At 43.2% G+C, this 22,336-nt stretch overlaps 1 protein-coding gene across 1 annotated transcript in view; it reads left to right on the forward strand.

Annotated features, from left to right (window-relative positions):
* The window catches only part of CYB5B (cytochrome b5 type B), a 53,972-nt gene that overhangs the window by 12,813 nt on the left and 18,823 nt on the right, over window positions 1–22,336 (forward strand). Inside the window, exon 2 of the mRNA XM_002711664.6 lies at window positions 21,860–21,988. Within this exon, the coding sequence (XP_002711710.1) occupies window positions 21,860–21,988 (129 nt within the window). The remainder of the gene's footprint in view (window positions 1–21,859; window positions 21,989–22,336) is intronic.

Here is a 22,336-nt window from a genome sequence, read left to right on the forward strand (position 1 = left end):
GAACCAACGGCAAAGGAAGACCTTTCTCTGTCTCTCTCACTGTCCACTCTGCCTGTCAAAAAAAAAAAAAAATATATATATATATATATATGTATCTATTTATTTATTTGAAAGAGTTACAGAGAAAGAGGGTGAGACAGAGAAAAATCTTCCATCTGCTGCTGGTCCCTGCTTTGAAAGCTATTGCTTTTCACAGTACGGAATGATAGACCTTTTTTTTTTTTTGACAGGCAGAATTAAACAGTGAGAGAGAGAGAGACAGAGAGACAGGTCTTCCTTCTGTTGGTTCACCCCCCTAATGGCCGCTATGGCTGGCTCACTGTGCCCATCCGAAGCCAGAAGCCAGGTGCTTCCTCCTGGTCTCCCATGCGGGTGCAGGGCCCAAGCACTTGGGCTATCCTCCACTGCCCTCCCGGGCCACAGCAGAGAGCTGGATCAGAAGAGGAGCAACTGGGGCAGAATCCGGTGCCCCAACCAGGACTGGAACCTGGAGTGCCGGCTCCTCAGGCAGAGGATTAGCCAAGTGAGCCGCGGGTGCTGGCCAGAATGATAGACCTTTTAAAGAGTGTTTCTCAGCTCCAGCCATGCCTCAGAATCACTGGCAAAGCTTTTTAAAAATGAATCACCTTTGGGGCCGGCACTGTGGAGCAGCAGGTTAAAGCCCTTACCTGAAGCACTGGCATCCCATATAGGTGCGGGTTTGAGTTCCGGCTGCTGCTCTTTCAATCCAGCTCTCTGCTATGGATTTCAATCCAGCAGCAGATGGCCCAAGTCCTTGGGGCCTTGCACCCACGTGGGAGACCTGGAGGAAGCTCCTGGCTCCTAACTTCACATCGGCTCAGCTCTGGCCATTGGGGCCATCTAGGGGGAGTGAACCAGTGGTTGGAAGGCGTCTCTCTCTGTCTCTACCTCTTTCTGTAACTCTGTCTTTCAAATAAATAAATCTTCATTAAAAAAATCACCTTTAGGGTACAGTATGTGTGTGTGATTACCTGCAAGATTTGGTATGGACATGTATCTGAAAAATAAAACTGCAGAGATTACAATTCTCTAAATAAACTAATAGTATATTTATGGACTAGAAAACCTCAATTAGGGTTCTTGCCATCCTTGTGGGAGACCTGGATTGAGTTCCTTGCTCCTTGCTTTGACCCGGCCTAGCCCCAGTCATTGCAGGCATTGGGAAATGAACCAGTGAATAGGTGTTCTCTCTGTCTCCCTATCTCTAAAATAAATATATAAATTTTTTTTTTTTTAATAAAGAAGTAGGGCTGGCACGGTGGTGTAGCGCGTAAAGCTGCCGCCTGTAGTGCCGGCATCCTGTATGGGCACTGATTTAAGTCCCGCTGCTCTACTTCCAATCCAGCTCCCTGCTCATGCACCTGGGAAAGCAGTGGAGTATGGCTCAAGTGTTTGGGCCCCTGCACCCATGTGGGACACCCAGAGGAGGCTCCTGGCTCTTGGCTTTGGGCTGATCTAGCCCTGGCCACTGTGACCATTTGGGGAGTGAACCAGTGGATAGATGGAAGCCTCTCTCTCTCTCTCTCCCCTCTCTCTCTCCTCTCTCCTCTCTCCTCTCTCCTCTCTTCTCTCTTCTCTCTCTTCTCTCTCTTTTTCCTCTCTGTCTCTGTCTCTCTCTCTCTCTCTCTCTCTCTCTTTCCTTCTCTGTAGCTCAGCCTTTCAAATAAATAAATCTTAAAAAAAATAAAAAGAAAAAGGAAAAGGTGAAGGAGTTTTTATACTTACTGTTATCAGTACAATGTAGTATTGGTATACTGTTGGATGTACCAGTTGAATAGAATAGAGTCCAGAAATAGACCACACATGGCCACCAACTGCTGTTTGACAGTGGTGTCAATCTCTGTTGAATAGTTGTTAAAGCGCAGGACTCAGCAGATGAGTCAGCTAAGTTAAGTAATCAGAGGGAAGGGCAGCCTTCTCAACAAGTGGCACTGGAATCACTGGAAAAGAACTTTTTTCTCTGCCTCATCATAAACAAAAACTATTTCAGAATTGATTGCAAGCGTAATTGTAAATGTATATGAAATAATAAAATGTAAAGTTATAAAACTTAGAGGAAAAAGGAGAAAATTTGTGTAACCTTGGGACGGAAAAAGATTTCTAGAGGGCACAAAAGCAATAACTATAAAAGAAAAAAAAAGGATAAATTTGATTCATCACATTATTAAGAACTTAATGCTGTTTAGAAATTTTGATAAGAAAATGAAAAGGCAAGCCACAGAGCAAATATCCATAATATAAATATCTGACATAGGTATTCACAAAAGAAAATTAATTACCCCAGGATATTATGACTCAATAGGTATGGGGTGGGGCCTGTCCACCTACTTAAATCACCAAAAGAACTTCTTTTCTTTGTTTCTTTGTTTTTTAATGTTCTATCAGATTTCAGAACATTTGTCAAAGGACTAAAAAGTGATTTGGCTATAATTTTTAAAAATTACATAAAAACAATACAGAAAATGTCATTTACATGTTTTTCTTAGCGTGAAAGTGCCTTGAATTCTGGATGTGGGCTTGGGCAGGGGTTGCTGCCCACTGTCAGCAGGAGGAAAATCTCTCGCAGATAATTGTTAAATCACAGGAATCAACAAATAGATCAGTGGAACTAAGAGTTTTAAAAAATGTTCCTGGGGCCGATGCTGTGGCTCACTTGGCTAATCCTCCACCTGCAGCACCGGCATCCCATATGGACGCTGGGTTCTAGTCCCGGCTGCTTCTCTTCCAGTCCAGCTCTCTGCTGTGGCCCAGGAAGGCAGTGGAGGATGGCCCAAGTGCTTGGGCCCTGCACCCACATGGAGACCAGGAGGAAGCACCTGGCTCCTGGCTTCGGATCAGTGTGGTGCGCCGGCCGTGGCGGCCATTAGGGGGGTGAACCAATGGAAGGAAGACCTTTCTCTCTGTCTGTCTCTGTCTATAACTCTCTCTCTGTCTCTCTCTCTCACTGTCTAACTCTGCCTGTCAAAAAAAAAAATACATATATAAATAAAAATTTAAAAAGTTCCTGTTTTGGTAAGGGTGGCATGTATAATTAGGGAATTTAAAATGTACTACTCAATAAATTGTACAGATGTGTATCTTTTTACCCTACTTTTATAAGTTCTAGATCTAGATAGGCTTTTCCTCTTCTTAATTTCCCAAGTCTTCAAAATTTCAAGCAGGAAAGGATTCCCCAACACACTTACCGTATATCTTCTCTACAGTTCTGCTAAGAATCTAGTGGTCATACATGAGGTAGTGGTGACCCTGCATTTAAATTTTTAACTTTGAGAAACAGTATATTCTGTTCTGAAAATACTGAACTCAGAATGCTACAGTAAGCATTATTTGCATATATTTATATATGTTGGGATTGAAGTTTGAGCTTTTGACTTTAACTGTCATCACTGACCTTCTTGGGAACAAAGTGAATAAAATACTTTTGTTTTGGGGATCACATGACAAGTGTGTTAATTTATAGCTTTAAATGATAGAGGCCACCTGTAGGGCAAATATTGAGTAATATGATCCTGGGGAAAGTCTCAAGGCTTTCATTTGGCTTGCTGATAAAGGGAATATATTATTACACAACCTCTTGCTCCCAGTGGCAATTAAAATTATTAAAAATAATTTAATCATATGGGCTAATAATGAGAAGGCTTTACTCTCTTTAGAAGTTGGCACCTGTTTTTCTTTGTTAATTCTATGGTAAACAGATTTCTGAATGGAAAAAAAATTTTTGTAAGCTCAATAATGCTCCATTACTCTTTTTAAAAAAATCTTTTAAAAATTATTTATTTATTTATTTGAATTTAATTATTATTTGGAATTATTTATTTATTTGAAGGAGAGAAGGAGAGATATCTTCAATCCACTGATTTCACTCCCCAAATGGCTTCAATGGCTGGAGCTGGGCCAGTCTCAAACCAGGAGCCTGGAACTCATTCTGGATCTCCCACATGGGTGGCAGAGACCCAAACACCTGGGCCATTTTCTGCTGCTTTCCCAGGCACATTACCAGGGACCTGGATCAGAAGTAGAGCATCTGGGACCTGAACCAGTGCTGGTATGGGATGCTGGTATTGCAGGAGGCGGCCTATCCCACTGTGCCACAATGCTGGCCTCTCCATTGCTTTTTTTTTTTTTTTTTTAAGATTTGTTTATTTATTTGAAAGTCTGAGTTATAGAGAGCCAGAGAGAGAGAGAAAGAGAGAGAGAGAGAGGTCTTTGATCCACTAGTTCACTCCCCAGATGACCGCAGTGGCCAGAGCTGTGCTGATCCTAAGCCAGGAACTAGGAGCCAGGAGCTTCTTCTGGGTCTCCCATGCGGGTGCAGGGGCCTAAGGACTTGGGCCATCTTTCACTGCTTTCCCAGGCCATAGCAGAGAGCTAGATTGGAAATGGAGCTGCCGGGACTCAAACTGGCACACCCATATGGGATGCCAGCACTGCAGGCAGTAGCTTTACCCATCACACCACGTTACCATCCCCCCTTCCATTATTATTAATCGTTATGTAATTAAGATTTTTTCTTTGAGTTGAATTTTCAGATAACTGAAGCTTAGGTTCTTAAAGAGCAATTCTTAACTATTGATGAAGTTCAATGGATCACTTTTTGAAAACAAAAATTTCTTTATTTGAAAGGCAGAGAGACTAAGAGAGACATACACACAGAGATCTTCCATCTGCTGGTTCACTATTCAGATGCTTGCAACTGCCAGGGCTAGGGCAGGTAGAAGCTAACAGTCAAGAACTTTATCTGGGGTCGGTGCTATTGTGTTGTGGGTAAAGCCATCACCTACAGTGCCAGCATCCCATGTGGGTACCGGTTCAAGTCCTGGCTGCTCTGCTTGTGATCCAGCTCTCCACTATGGCCTGGGAAAGCAGTAGAAGATGGCCTAAGTCCTTGGCCCCCTGCACCCTCATGGGAGACCTGGAAGATGCTCCTGGCTCCTAGTTCCTGGCTGCAGATTGGTTCAGCTCCGGCCATTGCAGCCATCTGGGGAATGAACCAGCGGGTGGAAGACTTACCTCTTTCTCTCTCTGCCTCTCTGTAATTCTGCCTTTCAAATAAGTTAATCATAAAAAAAAAGAAAAGAGATTATCTGGGTCTCCCACATAGATGGCAGTATCCTAGTATTTGAGCCCTCATCTGATGTCTCCCAGGTGCTCCTTATCAGGAAGCTGGAATCAGGAGCAGGACCAGACCTTGAACCCATTTACTTTAACATGGGATGGGGGCATCCTAAGTACTGTCTTAACCACTATGCCAAATGTCTATCCCTGTTACTTTTTTAAAAAAATTAATTAATATTATTTGAAAGAATGACAAAGAAGGGGATACACAGAGACAGAGATCTCCATCGGCTGGTTTACTACCTAAATGGCTGCAGCAAGCCCAGGCAGGGCAGTCTGAAACCAGAAGCCAGGAACTCCATCTTGGTCTCCCACATGAATGGCAGGGGCCCAAGCACTTGGACCATCTTCTGCTGTCTTCCCAAATGCATTAGTAAGAAGGTGGATTGGAAGCAGAGCAGCCAGGACCTGAACCTATACTCTGATATGGGATGCCAGCATCCCAAGTAGCAGCTTGCCATGCTGTGCTGATCTCCCATCACTTTTTTTTTTTAAAGAAAGCTTTTATTTAATAAATATAAGTTTCATAGGTAGAACTTTTGGAATATAGCAGTTCCTTTCCCATCCCATTCTTCATTAAGATTCATTCTCAGTTATTTTCATATACAAATCAACTCTATACCAAGTAAAGACTTCAACAGTTTGCATCCACACAGACACACAAAGTATAAAGTACTGTTTGACACAGAATTTACTGTTAACTCTAGTACAACTTATTAAGGACAGAGGTCTTACATGTGGAGCAAGTGCACAGTGACTCCTGTTGTTGACTTGTATCCTTTAAAGTAGTTATGATAATGTCTAGTTCATTTGTGCTGGTATCGCAAAGTATTCAAGTCTGGATAATTTGTATAAAGAATAAAAACTTATAGTCTCCCAGTTCTGGAAGCTGGATAGTCTGAGATTAAGGCTCTAGCAGATTAGGTTGTCTGTCAGGGCTGCTCTCTTCTTCCAAGATGGCACCTGTTGCTGACTCTTCCAGAAGGGAGGAAAGCCCCAAGGCCCCCCAGGTGACAGGGCAGGAAAGCAGCTGAGCCAGTGTGTGAAGCCTCTTTCCTAAGAACTTCAGGAGGAAGAGCCCTCATGACTGAATCACTTTTTTTTTTTTTTTTTAATTTATTTGAAAGAGTTACAGAGAAGTAGAGACAGAGGTCTTCCCTCTGCTGGTTCATTCCCCAAATGGCCAGGAGCTTCTTCTGGGTCTCTCATGTGGGTGCAGGGGCCCAAGGACTTGGGTCATCTTCTGCTGCTTTCCCAGGCACATCAACAGGGAGCTGGATTGGAAGTGGAGCAGTCAGGACTTGAACCAGAACCCCTGTGCGATGCCGGTGCTGCAGGCTAGGGTTTTAACCTGCTGTGCCACAGTGCCAGCCCCCTAATCACCTCTTAATACAACCAGATTGGCCATTAAGTTTCAGTACATGAATTTTGGAGGAGATTTTCAAACCATAGCAGATGGTAAATTTTATGTTATATGCATTTTACCAGTTTTTAAAAATAGAAAAAAAAATCCAGATTATGTAGAATCTACAGTAAATAAAGTCTTCATGACTTGGGACCAGTACTAAGAGCATTGATTATTCTGAGTAGCTTTTTAGCTGTATTCTTTATTCCTTTTTTTTTTTTTTTTTTTTTGGAAGATTTCTTTATTTGAAAGAGTTACAGAGAGAGGTAGAGACAGAGAGAGAGAGAGAGGTCTTCCAACCGCTGGTTCACTCCCCAGATGGCTGCAATGGCCGGAACTGCACCGATCCAGGAGCCAGGTGATTCTTCCAGGTCTCCCATGTGGGTGCAGGGGCCCAAGGACTTGGGCCATCTTCTCCTGCTTTCCCAGGCCACAGCAGAGAGCTGGATCGGAAGAGGAGCAGCCTTGACTAGAACTGGTGCTTCAGGCCAGGGCTTTAACCTGCTGTACCACAGCGCCGGCTGCTTTTTTTCTAATATTGTTGTTGATATGACTTTTGTGGGTTTAATTTACATGTAAAATAAAGGTGAAGTTCAAATGACTGAAGCTGTCATAGTTGTTTCTGGCCTCCAGGATGGTTTTGCTTATTCCACTCCTGGCTTACTTGTGTTTTGGTAGTGAGAAATTTTATCTGGATTGTTGCTATCCTGGAAGCATATCTGTGTCTATTAGCTAATTTGGTTTTTACATCTCATCTAATATCTTTTTCTCAGGTTGAGTAATGAAGTAGAGATATGTACATAGTTTTAGTACTCTTTGTTATATGCTTTAAGCTTCTAAAAATTCTGGTCTGTCAGAACCTGTTGTTGGCTGATGATGTCAAATGGGAGGAGTTAGGCATTTCTTGACACTCCCAAGTTTGTAGTCTGATCAATGGGTACAGTGTCTAACTAGAAAGAATACACTATTGTTACTAAATCTTAATTTTCAAGGTTTTTGAGATTCTTGAGGTTCTTGAATAATTGAAGTTAATGGAGAGTGTAAAATATAATTCAGAAAGCTTTTTTATTTTAAAGATTTGTTTATTTGAAAGGTGGAGTTACAGAGAGAGAGGCAGAGGCAGAGAGAAAGTCTTCCATCCATTGGTTTACTCCACAAATGGCTGCAATGGCCGTGGCTGAGCTAGACTGGAGCCAGGAGCTTCATCCAGGTCTCCCATGTGGGTGCAGGGACCCAAGCACTAGGACCATCCTCCACTGCTTTCCCAGGCACATTAGCAGTGAGCTGGATCAGAAGTGGAGCAACTGGGACTTGAACTGCATCCATATGGGATGCCAGCACTGCAGACTGAGGCTTAAGCCACTGCACCACAGCGCCGGCCCCCAGAAAGTTTTCTTTTTAAGCAGATGTTTTTAGCTTGAAGAGGGATAATTAATATTGGATAAACATTTAGTTGACATGAGGATGTTATCTTTTTCAAAAGCAGTCAACAAGTTGTTGGTATTCTTTTTTTTTTTTTTTTTTTTTGACAGGCAGACTTAGACAGTGAGAGAGAGAGACAGAGAGAAAGGTCTTCTTTTTTCCATTGGTTCACCACCCAAGTGGCCGTTACGGCCGGCCCCTTTGCGGCCGGCCCGCTGCAGCCGGTGAACTGTGCCAATCCGAAGCCAGGAGCCAGGTGCTTCCTCCTGGTCTCCCATGTGGGTGCAGGCACCCAAGCACTTGGGCCATCCTCCACTGTCCTCCCGGGCCACAGCAGAGAGCTGGACTGGAGGAGGAGCAACTGGGACAGAATTTGGCGCCCCAACCAGGACTAGAACTTGGTGTGCCGGTGCCACAGGCGGAGGATTAGCCAAGTGAGCTGCAGTGCCGGCCGGTACTCTTACTCTTTAAATATTTTAAGGTATATCAAGTATTCTTTTTAATTCAAATTTTAACTGAAATAAAATTGTACATATTTATGGGGTGCCATGTGAAGTGCCATGTGCCATTACATGAATCATGACATGTTCAAATCAGGATAAACCAGTCTATCCACTTAAGCATTTATCATCTCTTTGTGGTGAAAACATTAAACATACTCTTTTGACTTATTAAAAAATACATATATACACATACAGAACATTATTGTTATCTGCAGTCACCTTCTTATGGAACAGAACATCAGAACTTGTGTCTCCTACCTGACTATAACCTAGTACCTGTTAATCAACCTTTCCCCATACCTCCCTTTCCCTTACTCTTCTGCAGCCTCTGGTAACTACAGATAGGTTCTTTTTAACTAAGTATAGTTCTTGAAATTTTAAATGCATTCTGCACTATTAGTGGCACAAGTGTTTTCTGGCCCCCTCAGACTTTCATTTTTACATTATCAGTCTTCAACCTTGAGTCACCTGCTTTGAAAGGGTCCACTCTTGGTATCTGCTGTCTGTGCAGTGAAGTAGTTCTTGTAAAGATTGTGAAACCAGCACAAATGTCCTGTCTCTTCCTTTCATTTCTTTGGCTCTCTCACACATTTTTTTTTACAACAGTTATTTCATATTTACATATTGTCCACACTTGGTGGGAACAAGAAGGTGGTAAACACTTTCCTGAAGTTTGAACTTGTATCTCATATCACCCTTTTGTTGTCTGCTATATCAGAAGAAGAGCTAATTGTTTGAACTTCCTGGATTACAGCCCTTTTTATTTTATTTTTTTTATAAAGATTTATTATTTATTTGAAAGGCAGAGTCACAGAGAGGCAGAGAGAGAGAGAGAGAGAGAGAGAGAGAGAGAGAGAAGTCTTCATCTCCTGGTTCACTCCCCAGATGGCCACAGTGGCCGGAGCTGGGCCAATCTGAAGCCAGGAGTCAGGAGCCAGGAGCTTCTTCCGGGTCTCCCGTGTGAATGCAGGGGCTTTCTTCTGCTGCTTTCCCTGGCTGTAGCAGAGAGCTGCATCGGAAGTGGAGCAGTTGGGACTCTAATCTGTGCCCATATGTGGGTGCTGGCACTGCATGCAATGGCTTTACCCACTACTCCACAGCGTTGGCCCTTGATTACAGCCTGTTTTAGCTGGGACAAAACCTCATATCCCTGCGACTCTTGCTCTTATTCTATTCTGTAAATAGTTGTTTTTTTTTTTTTTTTCTCCTTAGAATGAAATGAGTCTCCCTGACTTTAATCCAGTGCCTCCTGGATTTGCAACCTACAATTTTATTATAACTATTAAGAGAGTTGGCCTCCTTACCAATAAACACAGTGACTTCTTTACCTTCATCCCCCTGAATTTTCTGCAGTATTTAGCAACCTTTCCAAAATGGCTTGCCATGGGCTCACTTTTTATAATAGCTCTGTTGACATAATTCTCATACCATCCATTTAACCAATAAAAGCGTATACAATCAGTGTTTTTTGGTATAATAAATAGGTTGTACAACCATCACCATAATCTAATTTCAGAACACTTTTTATCACTTCAAAAAGAAAGCCTTGGAGCTGGCACCGTTGCTCACTTGGTTAATCCTCCGCCTGCAGCGCTGGCATCCCAGATGGGCGTCGGTTTCTAGTCCCTGCTGCTCCTCTTCCGGTCCAGCTCTCTGCTATGGCCTGGGAAGGCAGTGGAGCATGGCCCAAATCTTTGGGCCCCTGCACCCGTGTGGGAGACTGGGAGAAAGCTCCTGGCTCCTGGCTTCAGATCGGTGCAGTTCCTGCTGTTGTGGCCATTTGGGGAGTGAAGCAACGGAAGGAAGACCTTTCTCTCTGTCTCTTCCTCTCACTGTCTGTAACTCTACTTTTCAAAATAAATGAATAAAATCTTAAAAAAAGAAAAAAAAACCTTTTCTCCTTCACTCCCCATTTTTCTCCACACCCCTCAGCTCTGAGCAACCACTGATCTTTCTTTATAGATTTGCCTGCTCTGGACATTTTGTATAAGTGGAGTCAGAAAGTAACTGTTTGTGATTGGCTTCTTTAATTTTGCATAATATTTTTAAGGCTCATTCTTGTACTGTGTAACAATATTTTATTTTTACTGCCACAAAATACTCCTTTTTATGGATATACTCTATTTTGCTTATCTACTAGGTTTTTTTTTTTTTTTTTTTTTTTTTTTTTTTTTTTTGACAGGCAGAGTGGACAGTGAGAGAGAGAGACAGAGGGAAAGGTCTTCCTTTTGCCATTGGTTCACCCTCCAATGGCCGCCGCAGCCGGCGCGCTGCAGCTGGCGCACCGCACTGATCCGATGGCAGGAGCCAAGTACTTCTCCTGGTCTCCCATGGGGTGCAGGGCCCAAGCACTTAGGCCATCCTCCACTGCACTCCCTGGCCACAGCAGAGAGCTGGCCTGAAAGAGGGGCAACCGGGACAGAATCCGGCGCCACAACTGGGACTAGAACCTGGTGTGCCGGTCGCTTATCTACCAGTTGATAGACATTTGGGTTGTTTCTACTTTTTGACTATTGTGAATAAAATACTGTTATAAATATTCATATACAGGTTTTTTGTGTGGTTTTTTTTTTTTTTTTTTTTTTTTTTTTTTGTTTCTCTTGGGTGTATATATACCTAGGTTTGGATTTTCTGTAGAATGCTAACTCTATGTCTAACTTTTTGTGGAACTGCCAAACAGTTTTCTGTAGCAACTACACCACTTCGTATTTTTACCAGCAGTGTGAGGAATCTGGTTTCTCTACATCCCCCTAAAACTTTGATTGTTTGACTTTTTGATTATACCCAGTCTAGTGGGTTTGAAGTAGAATTACCTTGTGGTTTTGATTTACATTTCTCTTGTGACTAATAACATGAAGTGTCTTTTAACTTGTCATTTGTATATCTTCTTTTTAAAAAATGTCTATTCAAATCCCTTGCCCCTTTAAAAGATTGAGTTGTTTTTGTGTTGAGCTTTATATATTCTGGATATATCTCTTATTAGCTGTATGAAGTACAAAAGTTTCTGATTTCGATGAAGGCCAGTTTATCTTTTTTTTTTTCCTCTTTTGTTGCTTGTGCTTTTGGTGTCTTAAAGAAACCATTGACTAATCCAATGTCATGATTTACTGCTATGTATTTTAAGCCAAGACTTCATTTATCGGTACTTGCAGATTGGAACTTGTTGGGCCAAACATGTTGATAGGCAGATCTCCAAGATTGAATCTTGGCCCATCAATCTTTTTTTTTTTTAATTTTTTTTTTTATTTGACAGATAGAGTTAGACAGTGAGAGAGACAGAGAGAAAGGTCTTCCTTCCGTTGGTTCACCCCCCAAATGGCCACTACAGCCGGAGCTACGCCAATCCGAAGCCAGGAACCGGATGCTTCCTCCTGGTCTCCCATGCGGGTGCAGGAACCTGAACACTTGGGCCATCCTCTGCTGCCCTCCCGGGCCACAGCAGAGAGCTGGACTGGAAGAGAAGCAACCGGATTAGTACCCGGTGCCCCAACCGGGACTAGAACCCGGGGTGCTGGCGCTGCAGGTGGAGGATTAGCCAAGTGAGCAACGGTGCTGGCCCATTTTTTTTTTAAGGATTTATTTATGTATTTGAAAGGCAGTTACAGAGGGAGGGAGAAACAGAGAGAAAGGTCTTCCATCCACTGGTTCACTCCCCAGATGGCCACAATGACTGGAGCTGAGCCGATCCAAAGCCAGCAGCATGAGCTTCCTTTGGGTCTCCCATGCAGGTGCAGGGACCCAAGCACTTAGGCCATCCTCTACTGCTTTCCCAGGCTGTAAGCAGAGAGCTGGATTGGAAGAGGAACAGCTGGGACAAACCAGTACTCATATGGGATAACGATGCCATAGGTTGAGGCCTAGCCCACTACTCCACAGCACCGGCCCCTTGAACATACTCTTGTGCCTAATGGTATTTGAATCAATTTAAAGCATACAATTTCTTATGTATTATCCTAATTTATTTCTTCCTTCTCCGGTGCATTTTAAAGTTTGAAAATTGCATTGCTTTTTCTCTGAAGACCTAGTTTCTGAGCTTAGCTCCTTGTACTTGGAGTACCTGGTATTATCTTAGACGCAGCAGGACTGAAATTAAGTTTATCTTCCTGTAAAACCCGCTGCCTTGTGTCTGACATTGGTATTACTTAATTTGGAGCCTGGTGTTCTTTCTCAAACTTTTGTTTGTGTCAGTGGTTTTCAAATTGTTTCTTGAAAATTGCTGTGCACTTTAATCACCTTTCGTTGACTGTATGTTTTGGGCTTCATCCAAAATATTGTTTGAAGGAAAGTGTTAAGAAACTGAAAAAAATTGAAAAACTGCCTTGTGTCCAAATAAGTAAATGTATCTAGATATATCTGTGTGTCTTTCTTTCTTTCTTTTTAACAAATATCAATCACATGATTCATATTTTTAAAAACTATACCTGAAAAATTCTCAAAGCCCAAAAAGCATATTCAACAAATTTCCTCTAAGTGAAAACATGCATGAAACTACCATCCAAGTTGAGAAAGAGAATGTTGCTAGCACCCTGGAAATACTCCTTTTCCAGTTAATACTCCTCTTTCCTTTCCCACAGTAACTTTATCCTAACTTTTAATTCCAAATGCCTTTTATGCATAATATAGCCTCCATATAAAATATTCTATACACATTAGTACATACATTCATACATACAAATTTTTGTAATGAAAATTTATTTGTGACACAGAGAGAACCCACCTGCTGGTTCACTCTCCAAATGCTTGAGAACTTATTTTTTTCTTTATTTTTTAAGATTTATTTATTTATTTGAAACTGTTACAGAGTGAGAGGGAAGACAGAGAGATCTTTTATCTTCTGGCCCATTTCTTTTATTTATTTGAGAGGTAGAGTTACAGACAGTGAAAGGGAGAGAGAGAAAGGTCTTCCTTCCATTGGTTCACTCCCCAAATGGCCGCTACGGCCGGCGTTGTGCAGATCCAAAGCCAGGAGCCAGGTGCTTCTCCTGGTCTCCCACGTGGGTGCAGGGGCCTAAGCACTTGGGCCATCCCCCACTGCCCTCCTGGGCCACAGCAGAGAGCTGGACTGGAAGAGGAGCAACCGGGACTAGAACCCGGCACCCATATGGGATGCTGGCGCCGCAGATGGAGGATTAACCAAGTGAGCCACAGCGCTGGCCCCCCATGAATAGTTTTTTCATAATATACATTTTCCATTAACATTTGGGTTATTTCCAGTTTGGGGCCATAGTGAATAAAGGTGCTGTGATCATTTGTGTGTACATACACCTGTTACATGTTTCTCTTCAGTATATGCTTCAGGAATCTCCACTCCTCCCACACCTTTTTTTTTTTTTTTTTTTTTTTTTTTTTTTTTTTTTTAAGGGAGAGATGAAGGGGAGGGGAGAAGAAAGGGAGAAAAAGAGAGTGAGAGATTTCACAACTGCTGGTTTACTCCTCAAGTTCCTACAACAGCCAGGGCTGAGCCAGGCTGGAGTAAGGAACTCAGTTTGGGTCTCCCATGTTGGTTGCAGAGACCCACTCAGTGCTTGTTTTTATTTTATTTTATTTTAAGATTTTAGGCCAGCGCCGCGGCTCACTAGGCTACCCCTCCGCCTTGCGGCGCCGGCACACCGGGTTCTAGTCCCGGTTGGGGCGCCGGATTCTGTCCCGGTTGCCCCTCTTCCAGGCCAGCTCTCTGCTGTGGCCAGGGAGTGCAGTGGAGGATGGCCCAGGTGCTTGGGCCCTGCACCCCATGGGAGACCAGGAGAAGTACCTGGCTCCTGCCATCGGATCAGCGTGGTGCACTGGCCCACAGCGCACCGACCGCGGCGGCCATTGGAGGGTGAACCAACAGCAAAAGGAAGACCTTTCCCTCTGTCTCGCTCTCTCTCACTGTCCACTCTGCCTGTCAAGAAAACAAAACAAAACAAAACAAAGATTTTATGTATTTTATTTGAAAGGCAGAGTTAAATGGAGAGGGAGAGGGAGACACAGAGATCTTCCGTCTGCTGGTTCATCCCCAAATGGCCTACAGACTCCCCAACAGACAAGGCTGGGCCAGGCCGAAACCAGGAGCCAGGAGCTTCATTTGGGTCTCCTACATGGGTGCAGCAGTCCAAAGACTTGGATCATCTTTGCTGCCTTCCTAGGCACATTAGCAGGGAGCTGGACTGGAAGTGGAGCAGCCGTGACGCCAACTTCACAGGTGGCTGCTTAATTCATTAGGCCACAATGCTGGCCCCAGGTGCTTGGGTATAAGCTACAAGCTGGAATTGGAAACAGAACTGGGACTGGAACCCAAATACTGATATAAGATGCAGTGTCCCAAATGGTATCTTTAACCACTATACTAGATGCCAACCCTTGATTTTTTTTTTATAACTGTAGATTCATGTGCATATTGCATTTGCAATTGATATTACAGTTGTAAGCAATAATAGAGAGATCTTTTGTACCCGTTACCAAGTTTCCCTTAATTGTAACATTTTTGCAAACTATAGTTCAATATTACAACCAGGCTATTGATTTAGATACAATCTACAGATTTTACTTCAATTTCTCCAATTTTTCTTCTATTTGATTTGTTTCTTAGAGAAAAACTAATGGTTTAACCTTTAGAGTCAAGAGTCATTTGTTCTTGATTTTGATGCTCAACATGCAAATTATATCTACTTCTTGTTACAGAAATGGCACCCTGCCACTTCCCTGGGACATTTAATCCAGGCAGAATAATTCCTGGGCAACCTTCATCTATGTGTCTGCCAACAGCTGCCTTCTTTTCTTACAAGGTTACATAAACTCTGCAGCTGAGTGTCCATATGCAGTAAAGTGAATTTGACAGGTTCTGAACTCCAAATAAAGAATCTGTTATTTTCATCCCATCTTTGATGATCCTGAAAGCACTGGTGGGTCTGGCAGTATGTTCATGTCACCTGTATTTCCTGAACAATATTGAGAAATAAAGAGGGTTTGCTCAGTCTGTCTTGACCCTGGGTATTCACTGTGAATAGCGTTTGTACGATTAAAATAATGACGCACTTGTATTTCATGTCATTCTGTAGGTTCAAAATAAACAATACAAGGAGATGTATTTTGCCTATTCACAATTTCTTAATTTGAGGTAATAAAAATTATTTTTTGGAAAGTTATAAAATACTAACACAATTATGTGTAAAACTGCAATATTGGGCAGTGGCTCACTTGTTAATCCTCTGCCTGTGGCGCCGGTATCCCATATGGGCCCTGGGTTCTAGTCCCGGTTGCTCCTCTTCCAGTCCAGCTCTCTGCTGTGGCCTGGGAAGACAGTGGAGGATGGCCCAAGTGCGTGGGCCCCTGTACCGGCATGGGAGACCAGGAGGAAGTCTATAACTCTACCTGTCAAATTGAAAAAAAAAATGCAATATTTAGATCCCAAGAAAATAGGAGTTCACTGTGGTTAAGTCAGACTGCACATAATAATTAGTGATAATTGACTTTTTTCCAAAGATTGAATTTTTGCCAAGTTTTTATGTATTATTACTGGTGTGAGTTTTCCCCTTTCTCTGCTTTTCATCTAGAGTCACCAGAAGAAAATTTAAAATACTTCTTAAGTGGCTCTTTCCTGTAGGTCATCCTGCATATACTATTCTTTTTAAATTAAAAAGCAAAATGGAAAAAAAAAAAAAGCTTATTTGAGAGAGAGAGATCGATCCCATTTAGGAAACTGATTTCATCTCCAAATACCCTCAATGGCTGTGTAGCTGTGGCCTGGTAGGGGCCAAAGCCAGGAGCTGGGAACTCAATATAGTATTTCCACATGGGTGGCAGGGACCCATCTACTTGGGTCTGCATTCCCAGGCAGGTACAATCAGGAGTTGGAGCCAAGATTCAAACCCAGGCACTCCATATGGATGCAGGTATTTAACTATTAGGCAAAGTGCCCACTACCTCCTCATTTTTGCTAGTTCCAAGTCTAAAAGGGAACCTGGCTCAGGTGAGAATTGTCTTTGCTGCACATCCCCTAGCCCATACATCCTCTTTATTCTATAGAGAGGCTTCAGTTGTAAGGAAAGTTACCTGGTTAAGGGCTATTCCAAGTGTTGGCAGAGATAATCTTTGGTCTTCACAGAGATCTGTAATTTCTTTTTGTTTTTGAACATGGCTTCAAAATAGAAGGGGCCATGAACTCTTGACATCATCTGGTATCCACTGGTGATCCATCAGCTCTGAAACTTCTCACTTTGTCTTGGAAGCTTGGTTGGTGTCTGTGGGCACGGCTGCTCCAATTTCATTTCTTATTAGTCATTGCCATTATCTTGGCCCAGATCAGTAAACGCTGTGAAACCCAAATACACTGCAGTGTAGTACCATTATGTAGAACCTGCTCAAGACGCATCAAATGTGACTCGTTTGCTTCCTTGCTACAGAATAGCCTTGAAACAGAGGTTTGGGGAGTTCCTATTGTGGCATAGCAGGTTAAGCTGCCACCTGCTATGCTGGCATCCCACATGAATACTGGTTCGAGTCCTAGTTGCTCCACTTCCATTCCAGCTCACTGCTAATGCACTTGGAAAGGCAGTGGAAGATGTCCTAAGTGCTTGGGCCCCTGACACCCACGTGAGATCCCGGATGCAGTAGCTTCAGTCTAGCCCAGCCCTGGCCATTGTGGCTATTTGGGGAGTGAACCAGTGGATGGGAAATCTGTCCCTATTTCTCCTTCTCTCTGTGTAACTCTACCTTGCAAATAAATAAATAAATCTTAAAAAACAAAACAAAACAGGGGGTCAGTTGAAATAGGACCACTTTGGTGACAGAGCTTGAGAATTTGTTGTTGATTCATCTACTGGTCAGAGAGAGAGGACATTTTTTACATTCCTTTAAAAAAAAAAAAAGACTTAGAGAAAGAGTTCTTCCATCTGCTAGTTCACTTCTCAAATGGCCTCAATAGCTGGAGCTGAGCCTATTCGAACTCTTCTGGGTCTCCCACATGGGTGTGGGGTCCAAGCACTTGGGCCATCCTTTGTTGCTTTCCCAGGTGCAGGGAGCTGGATCGTATGTGGAACAGCTGGACTCAAACTGATGCCCTTATGGGATGCTGATGCTGCAGGCCAGGGCTTTAACCCGCTGCACTACAGGGTTGGCCCCATACATTCCCTTTCATTCATTATGTCCAGAAACAGAGTAACCAGTCATAGGAGAAGGCCTCCCTGTTTTCCTTTTAGATTTTTGAAAATCCATCCTCTGGGTTGTTGAAGTGGTACTTTTATATTAAGAAAGACTATTTGGCAATACAGTTTCCATTTTCTCTGAAGACTGTTTTAGTTGAGCATCAGATATTTGCCATCAGATATTTGTGTGAGCTTACTATTGCTGGACAGATGGAGGACCTTTCTCTCTCTCTGCCTCTGCCTCTCTTTAACTCTGCCTTTCAAATAAATAAATAAATCTTTAAAAAAGAAACAAAAAACACATTTTAGACTGAAAGTTCCTAAACCAAAGGTTTGCTGTGACCACTCTGAAAGTCCTTGTCCTGATGAAAAAAAGCAGGCTATAAAACATGCACTGTTGGGGGCCAGCGCTGTGGCTCACTTGGCTAATCCTCCGCCTGTGGCACCGGCATCCCATGTGGGCACTGGGTTCTAGTCTCAGTTACTCCTCTTCCAGTCCAGCTCTCTGCTGTGGCCCAGGAGGGCAGTGGAGGATGGCCCAAGTGCTTGGGCCCTGCACCTGCATGGGAGACCGGGAAGAAGCACTTGGCTCCTGGCTTCAAATTGGTACAGCACCAGCCTAGGTGGCCATCTGGGGAGTGAGTCAACAGAAGAAAGACCTTTCTCTCTGTCTCTCTCTCTCTCTCTCTCACTGTCTATAACTCTACCTGTCAAATAAAATTTTTTTTTAAAAAATGGACTGTATAATTCACTTTGTAGAAACAAATTTACTTATCACTGCTTAAAACATAAAATAGCAAAAATTGTAAAATTATGGTCAAAATGAAGGAATATACAGGAAAAACATGAAATTTTATTTGTCAGTTTGTTAAAACATTTCTATTGTAGGACTGTGCTTGATTAATCATTCTTGTGTTTTCCAAATTTGTCACAGTTAATATATAATTTTCACTTCTATATATTTTCTTTTTTAAAAGATGTATTTATTTATTTGAAAGTCAGAGTTAGAGATAGAGGAGAGGAAGAGAGAGAGGTCTTCCAACCGCTGGTTCACTCCCTAATTAGCTGCAAGGGATGGAGCTGCGCCTATCCGAAGCCAGGAGCCGGAGCTTCTTCCGGGTCTCCCACGTGAATGCAGGGGCCCAAGGACTTGGGCCATGTTCTGCTGCTTTCCCAGGCCATAGCAGAGCTGGATCAGAAGCGGAGCAGTCAGGACTCGAACTGGCACCCTTAGGGGATACCGGCGCCGGCCCCCCAAAATTGATTTATTTCCTAGGCCATAGCAGAGAGCGGGATTGGATGTGGAACAGCTGGGACTCAAACCGGCGCCCATATGAGATGCCGGCACTGCAGACGGCGGCTTTACCCACCACGCCACAGTGCCGGCCCCTATATATTTTCTAAAAATGTTTTTAAAAATTATTTGCTTGTTTATTTATAAGCTGTGAGAGATTGTTGCAAATTAAATTATTTTGTAGAAAGATCTGTGTACGAATTCATAAATTCATTCCCTGAAATACCTTAAGCTGCTAAGAGGGTTTGTTAGCCTTTTCTGTGAAAGGTAGCTTAATAGTTGAGATGTATCAAAAGGAAAAAATATTTTCCAAAGTAGCTGTGCAGAGCAAATTGGGTTGTCAATCCCAAACCTGAGGACTTGGTTCCCTGACAAAAAATACGGCTGCGAGGTTTCATATGCAATAACAAATGCATGGTAGCTGTTTCGTTTTAAATTAATGTGCCTAAATGCTGGGATTGGAGGTCCACTCCCTGTGTGAGACCTTTCCAGAGACAAAAATAGAGCTCGTCCTCCGGGAGCTCAACGGCAGTGAGTACGACAGAGAGATGGCACTGAATTAGTCCTGCAGAATAGGAGTGATAATATTCCTGCTTAAGCGGTTGCTGTAAAAAGTAATTAAAAAGCACTACCTAGTATTTAAAAAATACTATTTTGGATGTGTTGAGTAACATAAATTCTGTATTTGCTGATTATAAGTAAATGTTTATTGAGTGAGTCAGGGACTGTGTTAAATGTAATTTTAAAAAGTGATTTATTTTCTGAGTTAAGTAATACTTGGTCAAACAGTTTTAAAAGTTACAGAGAGGGCCGGCGCCGTGGCTCACTAGGCTAATCCTCTGCCTTGCGGTGCCGGCACACCGGGTTCTTGTCCCGGTCGGGGCGCCGGATTCTGTCCCGGTTGCCCCTCTTCCAGGCCAGCTCTCTGCTGTGGCCAGGGAGTGCAGTGGAGGATGGCCCAAGTGTTTGGGCCCTGCATCCCATGGGAGACCAGGAGAAGCACCTGGCTCCTGGCTTCGGATCAGCGTGGTGCACCAGCCGCAGCGCGCCAGCCGTGGCGGCCATTGGAGGGTGAACCAACGGAAAAGGAAGACCTTTCTCTCTGTCTCTCTCTCTCACTGTCCACTCTGCCTGTCAAAAAAAAAAAAAAAAAAAGTTACAGAGAGAAGAGTCTTCCTTCCCCACTGCCTTTCAATCATCAGCTTTTCGTCATTGTTTCCAGAGATACATTATGTGTGTGGAAGAATATTTGTATCTGCTTTTTGGGGTCATAGATGGAAGTATACTACACCTACTGCACTTTGTTAGTCTTAAGTACAAGGTTTTTTCTTTTATTCTTACTTATTAATACCATAGTTGTTAGGGTAGGGCTCTTAATATTATTGCCATTTTACAATAAGGAAAACAAGACATCTCAATTTCTTTTTCTTTTTAAGATTTATTTATTATATTTGAAAGTCAGAGAGAAAGGTAGAGATTCAGACAGAGAGCTTTGATTTGCTGGTTCACTCCCCAGATGGCCACAACAGCTGAGGCTGGGCCAAGCTGAAGCCAGGAGCCTGTGGCCGCATCCTGGTCTCCCACATGGGTGGCAGGAGCAAGTACTTGGGCCAAGTAATGTGCTGCTTTCCTAGGCACATTAGCAGGAAGTTGGATTGGAAGTAGAGCAGCTGGGACTTGAAATGGAGCTCACACAGGATGCCAGCGTTGCAGGTGGTAGTTCATTCTGCTGTGCTACAACGCTAGCCCCAGACATCTCAGTTTGTTAATAACTTACCCAGTTATTATTTTACCATATAAAATCTACTTCCTACCTACTTATTTATGTACTTAAGTACTACCTACTTATTTATGTATTTAACTTTTTATTTTGAAGCAGTTTCAAGCTTAAGTTGCAAGAATTCCAAGTACCCTTTGCCTGGAGCCCCCTTTTAGGATTCTACAGCTGTTTCAATACTGTGGGGTAGGCCGGCGCCGCGGCTCACTAGGCTAATCCTCCGCCTAGCGGCGCCGGCACACCGGGTTCTAGTCCCGGTCGGGGCGCCGGATTCTGTCCCGGTTGCCCCTCTTCCAGGCCAGCCCTCTGCTGTGGCCAGGGAGTGCAGTGGAGGATGGCCCAGGTGCTTGGGCCCTGCACCCCATGGGAGACCAGGAAAAGCACCTGGCTCCTGGCTCCTGCCATCGGATCAGCGCGGTGCGCCGGCCGCAGCGCGCCAGCCGCGGCGGCCATTGGAGGGTGAACCAACGGCAAAGGAAGACCTTTCTCTCTGTCTCTCTCTCTCACTGTCCACTCTGCCTGTCAAAAAAAAAAAAAAAAAAAAAAAAAATACTGTGGGTAAAGGAACCAACCACAAATCACACATTGTTCCCAGTTGTCCTGTCTCTCAAGGCTCCCTTAACCTGGAATAGTGTTTCAGTTTCTCCTTGACTTTCATGGCCTCCATATTTTTATTTTTATTGAATTTATTATTAAATATTTATTTATTTGAATGGTAGAGTTACAGAGAGGGAGAGAGAAAAAGAGAGAGAGAGAGATCTTCCGTCAACTGGTTCACTCCCCAAATGGCTGCAGTGGCCAGAGCTGGGCAAGGCTGAAGCCAGGAGCTTCTTCCTGGTCTCCCAGTTGGGTACAGGGGCCCAAGCATGTAGGCCATCTTCCACTGCTTTCCCTGGAGCATTAGCAGAGAGATGGCTCAGAAGTGGAGTAGATAGACTGTCCCTCTCTGAGTTTGTGGTTAGCTTAGGTTTCCTCCCAGTAATACCTATCCACGTTAGGCATTTTTGACCACATTACCACAGAAGTTATATTTTGTTCTTCCTGTTGCATCCTGGCTGGTGGCAAATAATAAGTTTTTTTTTTTTTTCACAACTGCCATGAAAGGGAGAAAAGAAAAAAGAGGAAAAGGGATGGGAAAGAAACACCTGAGCTTGCTTTTCAGAAGCCATCAATTCAGTAAATTTCTTTTCTTTGTAGCACCCTGGTGGGGAGGAAGTTCTGCTGGAACAAGCTGGCGTAGATGCAAGCGAGAGCTTTGAAGATGTCGGCCATTCCTCTGATGCCAGAGAGATGCTAAAGCAGTACTACATTGGTGATGTCCACCCGGTAAGAACTGTCAGAGCTGGGAGTGTCTATGCAGAGAAAGCTGTAGCCACAGAACAGGATCAGGGAAGGAATTACTCATGTGGAAATTCATTCAGCCCAGCCCTCAGGCTAAAATTGTCTCCAAAATCATCTAGCCTTACTATGCTAAGATACAGCCTCCTGTGTGCCAAGCAACAGGTGTTGTATCTCTGGAAAGCTAAAGGAACTGATGGTAGATTATTCTTTTTATTCATTGATTGATTTTTTGATGATGCAGTTAATGGCATCTGTACCTAAAATAGTGATTTGGTTGTTTTCCAAGTTCCTTGCTAAAAGTAGTAATTATTATTATTATTATTATTATTATTT

The sequence above is a fragment of the Oryctolagus cuniculus genome, chromosome 18 (genome assembly GCF_051225735.1).
Source record: "Oryctolagus cuniculus isolate XC-2025 breed Fujian yellow rabbit chromosome 18, ASM5122573v1, whole genome shotgun sequence".
NCBI lineage: Eukaryota > Metazoa > Chordata > Mammalia > Lagomorpha > Leporidae > Oryctolagus > Oryctolagus cuniculus.